The following is a 12,765-nucleotide window of genomic DNA, read 5'->3' as shown; positions in this document are numbered from 1 at the left end:
TTAACAACTTATGAGTTCACGTTAATTACTTTTAGCTTAAACTTAAATGTGAATTAATACATTAATCAACAGCATGTACTAACAAGTAATTAAGGTAGCTGTTATTCACACATGAACTCATGTGACTCATGTTGTAGTTTACGTTAGTTCATGATTACTGCATGCATTAGCTTATCATAAAATCATTCATTCGTTTTCTATTCAGCTAACTCCCTTTATTAATCTGTGTTCGCCACAGTAGAATAAACCGCCAACTTATCTAGCATATGTTCTATGCAGCAGATGCCCTTCCAGCTGCAATCCATCTCTGGGAAACATCCATTCACACTCATTGACACTCATACACTACGAACAATTTAGCCTAATTTAACTGTATCGCATGTGTTTGGACTGTGGGGGAAACCAAAGCACCCGGAGGAAACCCAAGCGAACCCAGGGAGAACATGCACACAGAACTCCACACAGAAACACCAACTGACCCAGCCGAGGCTCAAACCAGCGACCTTCTTGCTGTGATTCAACAGCACTACTGTGCCACCACGTCGCCATCATGAATTATGAATTTATAATAAACTAATGTTTAGTTTGCATATTAATACATCATTATTAAAGTACTGTTATTGTAAAGTATTACCAAATCAATTATATAATATAAAACAGTATATAATTACAAATAAATATCATATAAATAAATATATAAATATATCATTTAATTTTATATATATATATATATTCATTTTCAGATAATGATAACTCTTATAAAGACATATTTCTTTTATTCTTTTTTTTTTTTTTTAATTATGCAGTGTCACATTTAGTTGGTTCTTATATGAAAGCAAGCAGCATGACTAGAACGCTATTAAAAGGATTTTCACTCCAGTGTGGTGATACATTAAAGTATTTAGAGGCCTAAAAACACCAATAATACACATGGCCACATCTTTTAGTACACATATATCACACAGAATAATGGAAATATAAATACTTTGTGCATGATGTATTCAAATAACTGTAAATATGATTTGCTATCAAGTCATATAAAATGTGAATATCTGCAAAGTATATGAAATACAAGTTCATATTTAAATTATATATATATATATATATATATATATATATATATATATATATATATATATATATATATATATATATAAWTTTTTTAAATGTTGATAAAATGGGCAACACGGTGGCGCAGTGGGTAGTACTGTCGCCTCACAGCAGGAAGATTACTGGTTTGAACCTCGGCTGGGTCAGTTGGTGTTTCTGTGTGAAGTTTGCATGCTTTATGAAAATGGTTTTATATTTTGTATCAAAATACTTTAGTGTCTTGTATTTTGTATTTTTTAAATACTGTAAAATACTTTGAAAGTCTACATAATGACATAAAATGCGGCCTCTGATTGATGTTTTCTCAGTTGTTTGCCCAGACTTGAGATCAGAACAGAAAATGTATTAAGAAGGTCATCAATGCTTGAAGTATTGATGGAAATTATGCTCATATAAAGAAAATAACAGACAAATGACAGGGGTATATTTGAGAGCAAGGCAACAATCATTGAAAATGGTATACTGCACAATACCATGAAAAAATATAATATAATGGAAAAAAAAAACACCTAAAGACGGTGTACTGGAGTTCACCAAGGGGGTAAACGAAGACTTTAAGTTAAAGAAGAACTGAAAAAATCTTCAGAAAATGAGTAAACTGCACAAATGGATGGATTGCTGATGTAGATGCCAAGACAATTAGACACACCACATAAAAATAAGTCCTACAGTGGTGACACCTACTTCATTGGTTCTTTCAAATGTCAGAATTTTGATGTGCAGGTGCACTTATATAGTTAATGAAGAGGAAAGATGTCAGTCTAAAGATAGCAAAGTGGCACAATACATTATATGAGACACATATTTAATAATACTCCAGCCTATACAGACAGGTCAAAAACTCTAGACTCCAGACTTCGCAAAAACAGATAAGTCCATTTTTACAGATGTCATGTTTTTACAGATGTCATGTTTTATGTTTTGCATTTGTTACCGCTAAAACACAATTTTATGTGTAGGCCCTGCATATTGTGTTGTGCTCCACCCTGCTTTTCCACCCTGGTCTCTCACCAGCTCTCAGGTTAATTAGCTCCCAGCTGCTAATCATTATGAATCTGCCTGAATCAGAGTGTTTTGGCTTTAAATACAGCCCTCTGAAGCTAGAGAGCTGAGGAACACTTCTCCCCAGCTCTGAATAGGAATAGGAATAGGAATAGGAATAGGAATAGGAATAGGAATAGGAATAGTAGCAATTAATTAATTAATTTTATATTTCTTATAATTTTATTGTTCACTTGTGGTTGTGATATTGGTCACTAGTGTTTTTGTAGTTGGATCAAGCCTTAAAGCCAAATAACCTTTATTGTACCATTATTGCGTTTCCGTTGCTATATAGTATTTTGTGTACTTTGAGATTTAAGTTCTAATTCCATATTATTTCACAAATATATTGTGTGTATATATATTTTTACAAATTCTTTGTTACACCTTTTAAACAAAACTAGACTTAAAGTAAACAATTTTAATAACCTCTTTATATAACACCCTTTTAAAATATAAGACTGTTAAGAGATTATGTAAATTTTACTGGCCACTCAATGGATGAAAACACAATGATGAGATCTAGTCTAACTCATTATCTGCAATACATGTTTTTTTTTTTTAAAGAGATCATTTTCAAGACAGGACTTTCTGTATGTATTTTGTACAATTTTTTTTTTTAATGAAAGAGAAACACAAGTTTATAAATGCCTCATGTAGAGGTAAATGTGTTGACCGGTAAGCTGATTTAAACTTGCTCAAGCCCTGTTGCTGTCAAACATTGTTTACTTAATTTAGTCAGTGGAACGGTGACCAAATATGCCTATTTCGTGACGAAATTTCCTGCTCGCTTGTAAAAGTATTTTGTGTATTTTAAAATTAAAGATATATAGAATTTTACTTTGATACATTTGTGGCTGCTGTATTTTGTAGTTTATATTGATACATATAAAATTGATGGATTTGGGATTTTATTTTAAAATGTGGTTCAGTGTATTTTTGCCCATTACTGCTCCCTGTGTTGGCTTGTGTTTCCTCTGGGTGCTCTGGTTTCCCCCACAAGTTCAAAGGTAAAGGTGTGTGTGTGTGTGTGTGTGTGTGTGTGTGTGTGTGTGTGTGTGTGTGTGTGTCCATTTATAATCACAAATATGTACATGAATGTTCAATTATGTAAAAACATTTTAACTATATCAGGTTTTATTATACAAAATATTTAGAGAATTGTTACACATTTAGATTGTTTTTTTTACCGCCTGTTGTTGTAATGTAATTTTTACAGAATTATTCAATCATAAATTTGAGTTATTAAATCATTATTTTGACTTTATCTTGTACTTTTGATTTAGTAAATCATAATTTTGGCTTTTTTTTTTTTACCTCAATCGTTTACACAAAGGAGTGTTTTGTCTTGGTGATTGGAGCTTCCAGTACAGAGACAAAAATATCTAGTGCAAAGTTCTGCAAACAAATATATATTACATGCATAAATATATATTATAAAGAAAACAGGATTGCTATAAAATGTTAGTCATACAATATGTAAATTATTTGCAGACATAAACCTCAGCAAGATAGGTTACTCTGCATTTAATAATTTGTGCTTAGTAATTTATGACATGTTGTATACAGTATGAGAATGTAGAATCTGCAGCCATTTCCTCTGACAAAAATTCAATTACTGTCTGGTTTGGATCGGCCACCAAATCAGACATAAGACTGCAGCGGACTGTCAGCACAGAGGATTATTTCTGTGCACCTGCCTGACCTTTCTACACATCTTTATCTCTATAGATCTTCATTATTAGATCAGTTGCTGCCTGTTTTTATAGTCATAAATATACACAACCCTTACTGTTTATGATTTTGTTACCAAAATGTTGTATTTACTTTATCCACTTATGTCATTCTGTTTTCTTGTGTTGATTTGTATTTATGTATCTGTGCTCCTGAGAAGAAAAAAAACATTTCTTGTGTGTTTGCACACCCTTGTCAAATAAATCTCATTCTGATTTCTCTGGACTCATTTTTCAAAGTAATCTCAGCAGCTGAATAACAAACATTATTATTATTATACATTATTATACCATCAAACATAACATTACAGAAGATGTCTGGCCTTTCATAATACAATACATGACATTATACATTTTTAAAAAAGCAGTTTGGAGAATGAATAAATGATAGCACTTTAAAAAATGAGACTAGTTTAAAAAAAACGTGTTAACACGTAAATTGCGTGTTAACACGTAAATGACGTGTTAACACGTACCAACGTGTTAACGCGTAAATGACGTGTTAACGCGTTAATTACGTGTTAACACGCAATTACGCGTTAACACGTTTGTTGCAGACGTTTTGGCCCCAACGGCCTTCCATAGAAATTTGAATAAGATGTTTATGAATGCGTCTCTCCACAGCATGATTGACAGGTGTCCATTCTGCTAACGGTTATTATCGGTGCACTCTGAACTGGATGAAAAGAGCCACATATCGGACTAACAGATGATGAGTGGCGGAGGATGACCATATTAATGGAGCAGAGCTGCGGCCGCGCGGGGATCAGCCGCTGCAGAGGGAATCAGCCGGCAGGAGGCGGGGTTTTGAGGCTTCAGCGGCTTCTCCGATTGGCCAAATCTGCAGTCACGTGGCGCGAGACTCGGCTGTGTTTCAGGAAGTAGATTGATTCTGCAGTGTGTCTGAAGATTTACGCTCGGTGTGTGTGTGTGTTTGTGTGTGTAAGAGTGTGTGACTGTGTGTGATGGAGGCTCGGGTGTGTGTGCTGTTCGGCGCCGCGGCTCTGCTCCGCCTGCTGCTGCTGTGTGTCGGTGTGTATCAGGATCAGACTCTGAAGCTCAAATACACTGATGTGGATTATCACGTGTTCACAGACGCCGCCAGATTCATCACCCAGGTGACACACACACACACACACACACACACATTAGTCAGTCAAGCCTGCTTCACACTGCATGTCTGATGTTGTCTTGAAATGGCTGTGTTGTTCACACTACTCAAATGATCCACAAGAGGGCGCCACACACACACACACACACACACACACACACACACACACACACACACACAGCCAAATGTTGAGGGAGACTTGTTCGTCGTGTACTTTAATAACGCTGACATCATGATAATACTGTTCCCTAATGATCTGCGTGTTATTAATGATAAGCAGAAGAGCCATTGCAAACCGGCGCACAGTGATTATACTGCTTATTAAACACAGGAAGGTGAAGCCTGATCTCTCCTGCTGAATAACTGTCTGAGTGATCTGGACATTGTAAATCAGCTCTGCTTCAGGAATGAAGAATTACACATCTTTGATAAGGGAGCAGTGATTCTGCTTCTGTCCTTCTGCAGTGTGTAAAACAGACATATTCATTTAGCAGATTGAAGATTCTATAGCTAAACCGTCCAGCAAAAGCAAAACCCTGCAGTGAAAGACACTGAACAATCACTAGCCGAGAGTGAAAATGCATTACTCATTAATAAATATACATTCAGCTCATTAAAAACACAAAAAAACTGTTAACATGAACTCAAAAACTGATCCATTAATAATAAAATCAATCAGCAAACAGGGCTCGAAATTAACCTTTTTTCTTGGTAGCACCGATGCTCCTAACTTTAAAAAGTTAGGCGCATCAGCCAAAATTTAGTCGCACCCAACAATTAAGAGCACCGTTACTACAAGTTTTATACAAACAGATTTATTGCATTTGAAATCAACAGTAATCAAACTAACAAGCAAAAAATATATATATATGCAAGCGTGAGGAAAATATTTCTCAACGAAATCCCGTTATCACAAGAAAATACATTTTATAACATAACTGAGTGACTAAAGCATACACGGAGCGCTCACCGGCCCTGCACGCACTGCTTGAATGAATCTGTTAACGGCATAACTGTGCTGTTCTCATAAGTGCTGTCAGATATTGCACTGATGCTTTTGACATATACTGTACCTTATTATATGCATACGTCATGTAAATAGCAATACTGTCTTTTCATGAGTAGCGATATTAGTTTACTCAGTGTAAGCCCGTTTGCGATGCCGATGGTGTACGTAGTGTTAAATTTTACATATAGCTGTCCCTTGCACAGTGGACAGCATCTGGCGATTATATGAAGGATTAAACAGAAGCTCTCGTGCTAGATGTGGCAAACTGTTACCTGAAAACTTCATCCCACAGACTTTTAATAGCGGACTTGAAGCCAACGGAGTCTTTTATCCACTCTTGGAAAAGTGTAGATGGTGGACTAACATTCAGCACATGATCACAACTAAGATGTGTCATTATTTATAACTTTAGATGCCATGGTTTCTAAAACAAAATCTGTCAGTGTCATTTTCATTCTCATTTTTAGCGCTTTAGTTTTTCGCGGTAGTAGCTCTCTCTGTCATCCCTGGCGCTGGCTGAGTGATTGACAGCTGATATTAACCAATCATTCGCGTTCAGTGCTAGAGCAGTGGTGGGCCAATAAGAAGAGCGCGAAGGCGGGGCAAGCATTACGGACTTGTTACTGCAGCAAGATGACATGACAACTGTTTTAAACCATTCCTGAGCGATGCGTTTCCCGTTTCAAGTGCAGACAAAGAGCTTAGAGAGATGCATTCTGCGTGAATGTCTCCCGAATCCGCGCATGTGGTGAACATTTTGCAGTAAAAACTGGTCGCACACAACTATTTAAGCACTCGCAGAAATGCACCCAAATATTTTTTGAGGTCGCATAGATAAAATTTCGGGCGCATATGCGACCAAAATGGTCGCAATTTCGAGCCCTGAGCAAAGAATATAAAGTAAATGAGAAAAGGGAAGCAGCAAATACTGGGTTAATGTCAACACCCAAACACAACCTGCGTTCCTCCCTCCAGTCTCCTTCCCTGTTGCTGACATTAGGGATGCAGAGCTCACATCACTGTCATTAATGGAATTAGGGCATCACTTTTATAAGCTCGTCTGCGGGAAATCCTCAGCAGAGTGCAGAATATATCAGGTTACCTTGGAGAAGCAAGCTGGAACTGCGAGAACACAACACATATGAGCTGCTCAGAGCTTCCTGATGATCACATGACCTCCACACCAAAACACTGCAACTGAGAACAATCGTAAAATAAACACATGTGCATATTTCTGTGTAGTGAAAATGTCTAAATATTTGAGTCCTAAAGCACTGCTGATGAAGATCACTTATAAGATGCAAATAAAAACGATTTCAGCAAGGAACCGGCTCACAGCACCGGCGGCGGGGCCCTGAACAGCTGCTTAGTTTGCTTATATGGAGGACCGACTGTGTGTGTAGAGTAACGGGTCTTTAACAATGACGACAGACGATCAAAGATTCCGTTCAATATCCAATTATTATTATTAATATTATTATTATTATTATTATTATTGAATGTGAATATGAGAATCTGACACCAGAACACTCCGAATGCCTGCTGACGTAATGACAATAGTTGATGGGTTCCTCTGACTGTGGTTCCTCTGACTGTGGTTCCTCTGACTGTGGTTCCTCTGACTGTGGGTTTCTCTGACTGTGGTTCCTCTGACTGTGGTTCCTCTGACTGTGGTTCCTCTGACTGTGGTTCCTCTGACTGTGGGTTTCTCTGACTGTGGGTTCTGTTGACTGTGGTTCCTCTGATTGTGGGTTGTGCTGTTGTTCTGCAGGGTGAGAGTCCGTACCGCAGGTCCACGTTCCGCTACACTCCTCTGCTGGCGCTGCTGCTGGTGCCGAATGTCTACCTGAGTCTGCTTTTCGGGAAGCTGCTGTTCGGGTTCTGCGATCTGCTGTCGGGGCTGCTGATGTTCCGGCTGCTGGTTCTACGCGGGGCGTCCCATGGTTCAGCCTGTGTGTCCTGCGGCCTGTGGTTGCTCAACCCGCTGCCCATGGCAGTGTCCACGCGGGGTAACGCAGAGTCCGTGCTGGCGGTTCTGGTTCTGTCCACGCTGCTGTGCCTGCAGCTGCGGAAACACACGACTGCAGCGCTGCTGTTCGGCCTCTCCGTGCACATGAAGATCTACCCGGTCACGTACGCGCTGCCCATCGCACTGGCACTGACGGCGGCACCGGCCCGGGGCAGAGGAGTCCTGCTGCGGTTCTTCAGCCCGGCTCTGCTGCGCTTCGCTGCCGTGTCTGCTGCCGTGTTCCTCAGCCTCGGCCTCATCTTCTACTGCCGGTGAGAAACGTTCATTAACCCGTTTACTGTCCTCATCAGCTGCTGCAGTGCTCAGCCTGAACAAGCTGAAGCAACTCCGGGTCTCCTGTAGTGTCACACCAGACGCGCACGTTCACATGATATTTAACATGAAACTAATCAGTTGGCATCGGTGGTGCGGCTGAAAAATGAACTGCGTCCTGAGTCATGGCTGGGCGCTGCCGACTTGCGGCGCCAGTGTGTGTACCCTGATAGAAACTTATGTTTAGAACTCTAAAATGCATGACCTGCCTGATGATCTAGAGCAGGGGTTCAAAGTCTAAGACAGTGGGCCTCCCTTTTGACACAACTCAACCATTGGCGCCCCCCTCCTCCCAAACACGCACGCACACACACACACACACACACACGCACGCACACACGCACGCATGCACACACACACACACACACACACACACACACACACACACACACACACACACACACACACACACACACACACACACACACACATATATATATATATATACAGTATATATAAAGACACAGACAGATGTCAGACTGTTAACTCTCTTTTATCATCATTTGCATGAAAGGTCGATTATTTACAGAGTAACAAGTATTTTAATATAACATTTTTAAAACTAGGATGATGGTTAATATGAATAGAACAGATCCAAGAACTGTCCATCCCAGTCAAAACAGTGGAAGTTTAGCGGGTCTCATGCTGGCATTAGCCAAAATATCTTGACAAACCACACATAAAGGTCGTGGTTCATCAGCTGGTCCTGTCCACGTATATCCTAAACTCATATACTGATCATCATGTCGTCGTCTTTTGGGTTTAAGCCCTGAACTTGAAGGCTTTTGTGGCGAGGGGGCGTGGCCGAGCGCCGTGGGAACGGAGTGAGGCCACCGTGTGAGTGGATACACCTGCGGTGCGCACCTGCCTCAGATCCCACGGGAGGAGCTCTGGATCATAAAAGGAGGAACGAGGGCAGAGGAAGCCGAGAGAGGACCGGGCCCGGACATATTTTACTTTTGCTTTCAGTTTGACGGCCGTCTCCGTGAGGAGCAGAAAGCGACCCATGTATTAGCAGGCATACACCTGTATTGGCGGGCTTGCCAAACAGAAGCGAATTCACAGCTATGGCCTTCTGGGTAAAAAAGGTTTTCTTATATTTGACGTATTATTTTTTTGCTTTGTTTAATTAAAACGTTTAAATATATAATATAATATAATAAAAATACATATAATAATTAAACTTAATAATTATATTTTTATTATATATTTTTTCCCGCGCCTCCCCTGACATGCTCTGGCGCCCCCCAGGGGAGGCGCGCCTCACACTTTGAAAACCCCTGATCTATAGTGAACACAGGTGATGAGTGTGTGTGTGTGTCATGAACACAGGTGATGAGTGTGTGTGTGTCATGAACACAGGTGATGAGTGTGTGTGTGTATCATGAACACAGGTGATGAGTGTGTGTGTGTGTCATGAACACAGGTGATGAGTGTGTGTGTGTGTCATAAACACAGGTGATGAGTGTGTGTGTGTGTCATAAACACAGGTGATGAGTGTGTGTGTGTATCATGAACACAGGTGATGAGTGTGTGTGTGTCATGAACACAGGTGATGAGTGTGTGTGTGTATCATGAACACAGGTGATGAGTGTGTGTGTGTGTCATGAACACAGGTGATGAGTGTGTGTGTGTGTCATGAACACAGGTGATGAGTGTGTGTGTGTGTCATAAACACAGGTGATGAGTGTGTGTGTGTATCATGAACACAGGTGATGAGTGTGTGTGTGTCATGAACACAGGTGATGAGTGTGTGTGTGTCATGAACACAGGTGATGAGTGTGTGTGTGTCATGAACACAGGTGATGAGTGTGTGTGTGTCATGAACACAGGTGATGAGTGTGTGTGTGTGTCATGAACACAGGTGATGAGTGTGTGTTCGCTCTGCAGGTATGGCTGGGAGTTCCTCCAGGAGGCGTACCTGTACCACCTGACTCGCAGAGACCTGCGCCACAACTTCTCCCCGTTCTTCTACCTGCAGTATGTGTGTGCGGAGCGCTGCTGGAGCTCCGGCCTGCTCCCGCTGCTGCTCCTGCCCCAGCTCCTGCTGCTCCTGCTGGCCTCGGCCGCCTTCAGCTCCGACCTGCCCTTCTGCTGCTTCCTGCACACCGCAGTGTTCGTCAGCTTCAACAGAGTCTGCACCTCACAGGTGTGTGTGTGTGTGTGTGTGTTCTCCAGTATTTCCTCGTGTACATGTGCCTGCTGACGTGGTGTGTGTGTGTGTGTGTGTGTGTGTGTGTGTGTGTGTGTTCTCCCTCCAGTATTTCCTGTGGTACCTGTGTCTCCTGCCGGTGGTCCTCCCCCGTCTGCGTCTCCGGCTAGGCCGCGGGCTGCTGCTGCTGCTGCTGTGGCTGCTCCTGCAGGGCCTCTGGCTGGCTCCGGCGTATCTGCTGGAGTTTCAGGGCTGGAACAGTTTCTCCTGGATCTGGGCGGCGAGTCTGCTGTTCCTGCTGACCAACACCTTCATCCTGGCACAGATCATCCAACACTACCGGCCGCACGACAGGAAAGCAGACTGAGGAGGGCTAGAGAGAGACTCTGAGCTGCTGAGCTGTGTGTGTGCGTGTGTGTGTGCGTGTGTGTGTGTGTGTGTTGCAGACAGCAGGTGGCGCTCTCAGCAGGTCTACTGCACTCACTGTAGAGGAGTGTTGGAGCTCCACAGATGAAGCTCCGCCCACACAGTGATGTCAGCACCAGTAGGAATGAGTGTTGGTGGGCGGGGCATGTGAACTGACTCCTCCTCCTCCTGTTCATGGAGGTCTGGAAACTCTTGTTAACAGAAGCAGGATGTGAGGTGTGGGGTGTGATTTGCATATGTAAATGTGTTTCTGCATTAACACACAGCAGCACACAGCCTGTGGTCAAACAAGTGTTTATTTTTATAAATAAATATAACAGGAAGACTGTTGACGCTGTGTTCACGTCACTGTATCTCTGCTATTATTCATTGCTCATGTTATATGCCAGCGGCGACTCGGCATCTTCAACACCTCCAGAACCTGCAGAAGACCTCTGATAGTCACACATTAGGAAAAACAGAATACAGAAGCTTCAGTCCAAACATCAGCAGCACACACACACACACACACATACACACACACACACACACACACACACACACACTGCAATTACTGTTCCCTGATCCAGCATTTCTGTCTTGAAGATTCTGAACATTCTACAGTCCAGCAGGTGAGTGAGGGAAGAGTTACCGGCGGATCTCTTACTGTAACAGCGAGATTACAGAGACCCACACCTGCAGAGGGAGAGCAGACCTGCAGCGCTGCACACCACACACACTCCTGCAGCGCTGCACACCACACACACTCCTGCAGCGCTGCACACACTGATGGAGAACTGCTGCTGCTGCTGTACATCACTCTGAAATGGACACACACTGAGAGGAGTGTGTGTTTGGCAGACCTCTGTGTGTGTGTATGTGTTAGTGTATGCAGGTGTGTGTGTGTGTGTGTTAGTGTGTGCAGGTGTGTGTGTGTGTGTGCAGGTGTGTGTGTTAGTGTGTGCAGGTGTGTGTGTCGGCCCTGCCGCTCCCGCAGCTCATCATCAGTGTGTCCCAGTGTTGAGGGTCCAGCGGCTCCTGCTTGATGGAGTGGACGAGGCCGTGACCTTTGAACTCGTAGCCTGCTTTGTAGTCCTGCTGCATGTACCCTCTGTAGTCAGCAGTGTAGACGTCAGTGCAGTGTGTGTTGAGTGTGCCGGAGGCCGCTTCTCTGTTCAACACACACTTCAGGGGCCGTGGGGGGGTGTAGCAGTGTCCGGCGTACGGCGGCTTCATCCGCTGGCAGGAGAACTGCTGCCCGAACCCGTCCTCCAGCTTCACCTGCGCACCCATGTGTGTGTGTCCGCCTGCGCTGTTGTAGCGTTCGCATGCGGCGCCGTGTGTGTTGTAGCGTTCGCATGCGGCGCCGTGTGTGTTGTAGCGTTCGCATGCGCCGCCGTGTGTGTTGTAGCGTCCGCACGCACCGCTGCCGTTCTCACAGTCCGAGTCCGGCTCCAGCTTCACCTGCGGCTCCAGCAGGTGTGTGTGTGTGTTGTAGTCATCTCCGTGTGGCTGGAAGCTGAACTCCACACACTCCGCTCTGCTGTATCCGGCTGAACGGGAGGGTTTCCCGTAGTGTGTGTGTCTGCGTGCCGTCATGTCCACCGCGGGGGCCGTCCGGGGCCACACACTCTGGGGCTGGTCTGCGGCGAACAGGCCTTCAGTCCTGCGCTTCACTGCATCTCTGGAGAACAGGGTGTGTGTTCCTGCACGTCTGAGAGGATCCTCTCTGTCACTGCACACACACACACACACACACACACACACACACACACCATCAGCACAAACACAGCGCCTGAAACTTTAAGCCCTAACCCAGGGGTGCCAAACTCAGCTCCTGGAGGGCCGCAGCCCTGTATAGTT

At 43.2% G+C, this 12,765-nt stretch overlaps 2 protein-coding genes across 3 annotated transcripts in view; one reads left to right on the top strand and one right to left on the bottom strand.

The window, feature by feature from the left end:
• Positions 1-4,749: 4,749 nt before the first annotated feature.
• pigm (phosphatidylinositol glycan anchor biosynthesis, class M) lies at positions 4,750-11,253 on the top strand. Of its 2 annotated transcripts, NM_200390.1 has the most exons (4): positions 4,799-5,002; positions 7,776-8,284; positions 10,236-10,494; positions 10,607-11,253. In NM_200390.1, the coding sequence occupies exons 1-4, from the start codon at positions 4,850-4,852 to the stop codon at positions 10,862-10,864; spliced, it is 1,179 nt and encodes a 392-aa protein (NP_956684.1). In that variant the 5' UTR covers positions 4,799-4,849; the 3' UTR covers positions 10,865-11,253. The 2 variants fall into 2 exon arrangements, with proteins under 2 accessions (XP_073796228.1, NP_956684.1); XM_073940127.1 differs by lacking the exon at positions 7,776-8,284 and having other exon boundaries at positions 4,750-5,002.
• Positions 11,205-12,765, bottom strand: part of ahrra (aryl-hydrocarbon receptor repressor a) — an 18,543-nt gene continuing 16,982 nt past the window's right edge. The window contains 1 exon segment of the mRNA NM_001035265.1: positions 11,205-12,637. Coding sequence (NP_001030342.1) covers positions 11,857-12,637 — 781 coding nt within the window. The 3' untranslated portion in view covers positions 11,205-11,856.

The sequence above is a fragment of the Danio rerio genome, chromosome 24 (genome assembly GCF_049306965.1).
Source record: "Danio rerio strain Tuebingen ecotype United States chromosome 24, GRCz12tu, whole genome shotgun sequence".
NCBI classification, from domain to species: Eukaryota; Metazoa; Chordata; class Actinopteri; order Cypriniformes; family Danionidae; genus Danio; species Danio rerio.
The sequence above is the reverse complement of the archived record's forward strand: the minus strand, read 5'-3'. Positions and strand labels throughout refer to the sequence as shown.

Coding starts and splice junctions, on each gene's coding strand:
- pigm (NM_200390.1), top strand. CDS start 4,850: ATGGAGGCTCGGGTGTGTGTGCTGTTCGGCGCCGCGGCTCTGCTCCGC. Junction 5,003..7,775: donor CCGCCAGATTCATCACCCAG/GTGACACACACA, acceptor GTTGTTCTGCAG/GGTGAGAGTCCGTACCGCAG. Junction 8,285..10,235: donor GGCCTCATCTTCTACTGCCG/GTGAGAAACGTT, acceptor TTCGCTCTGCAG/GTATGGCTGGGAGTTCCTCC.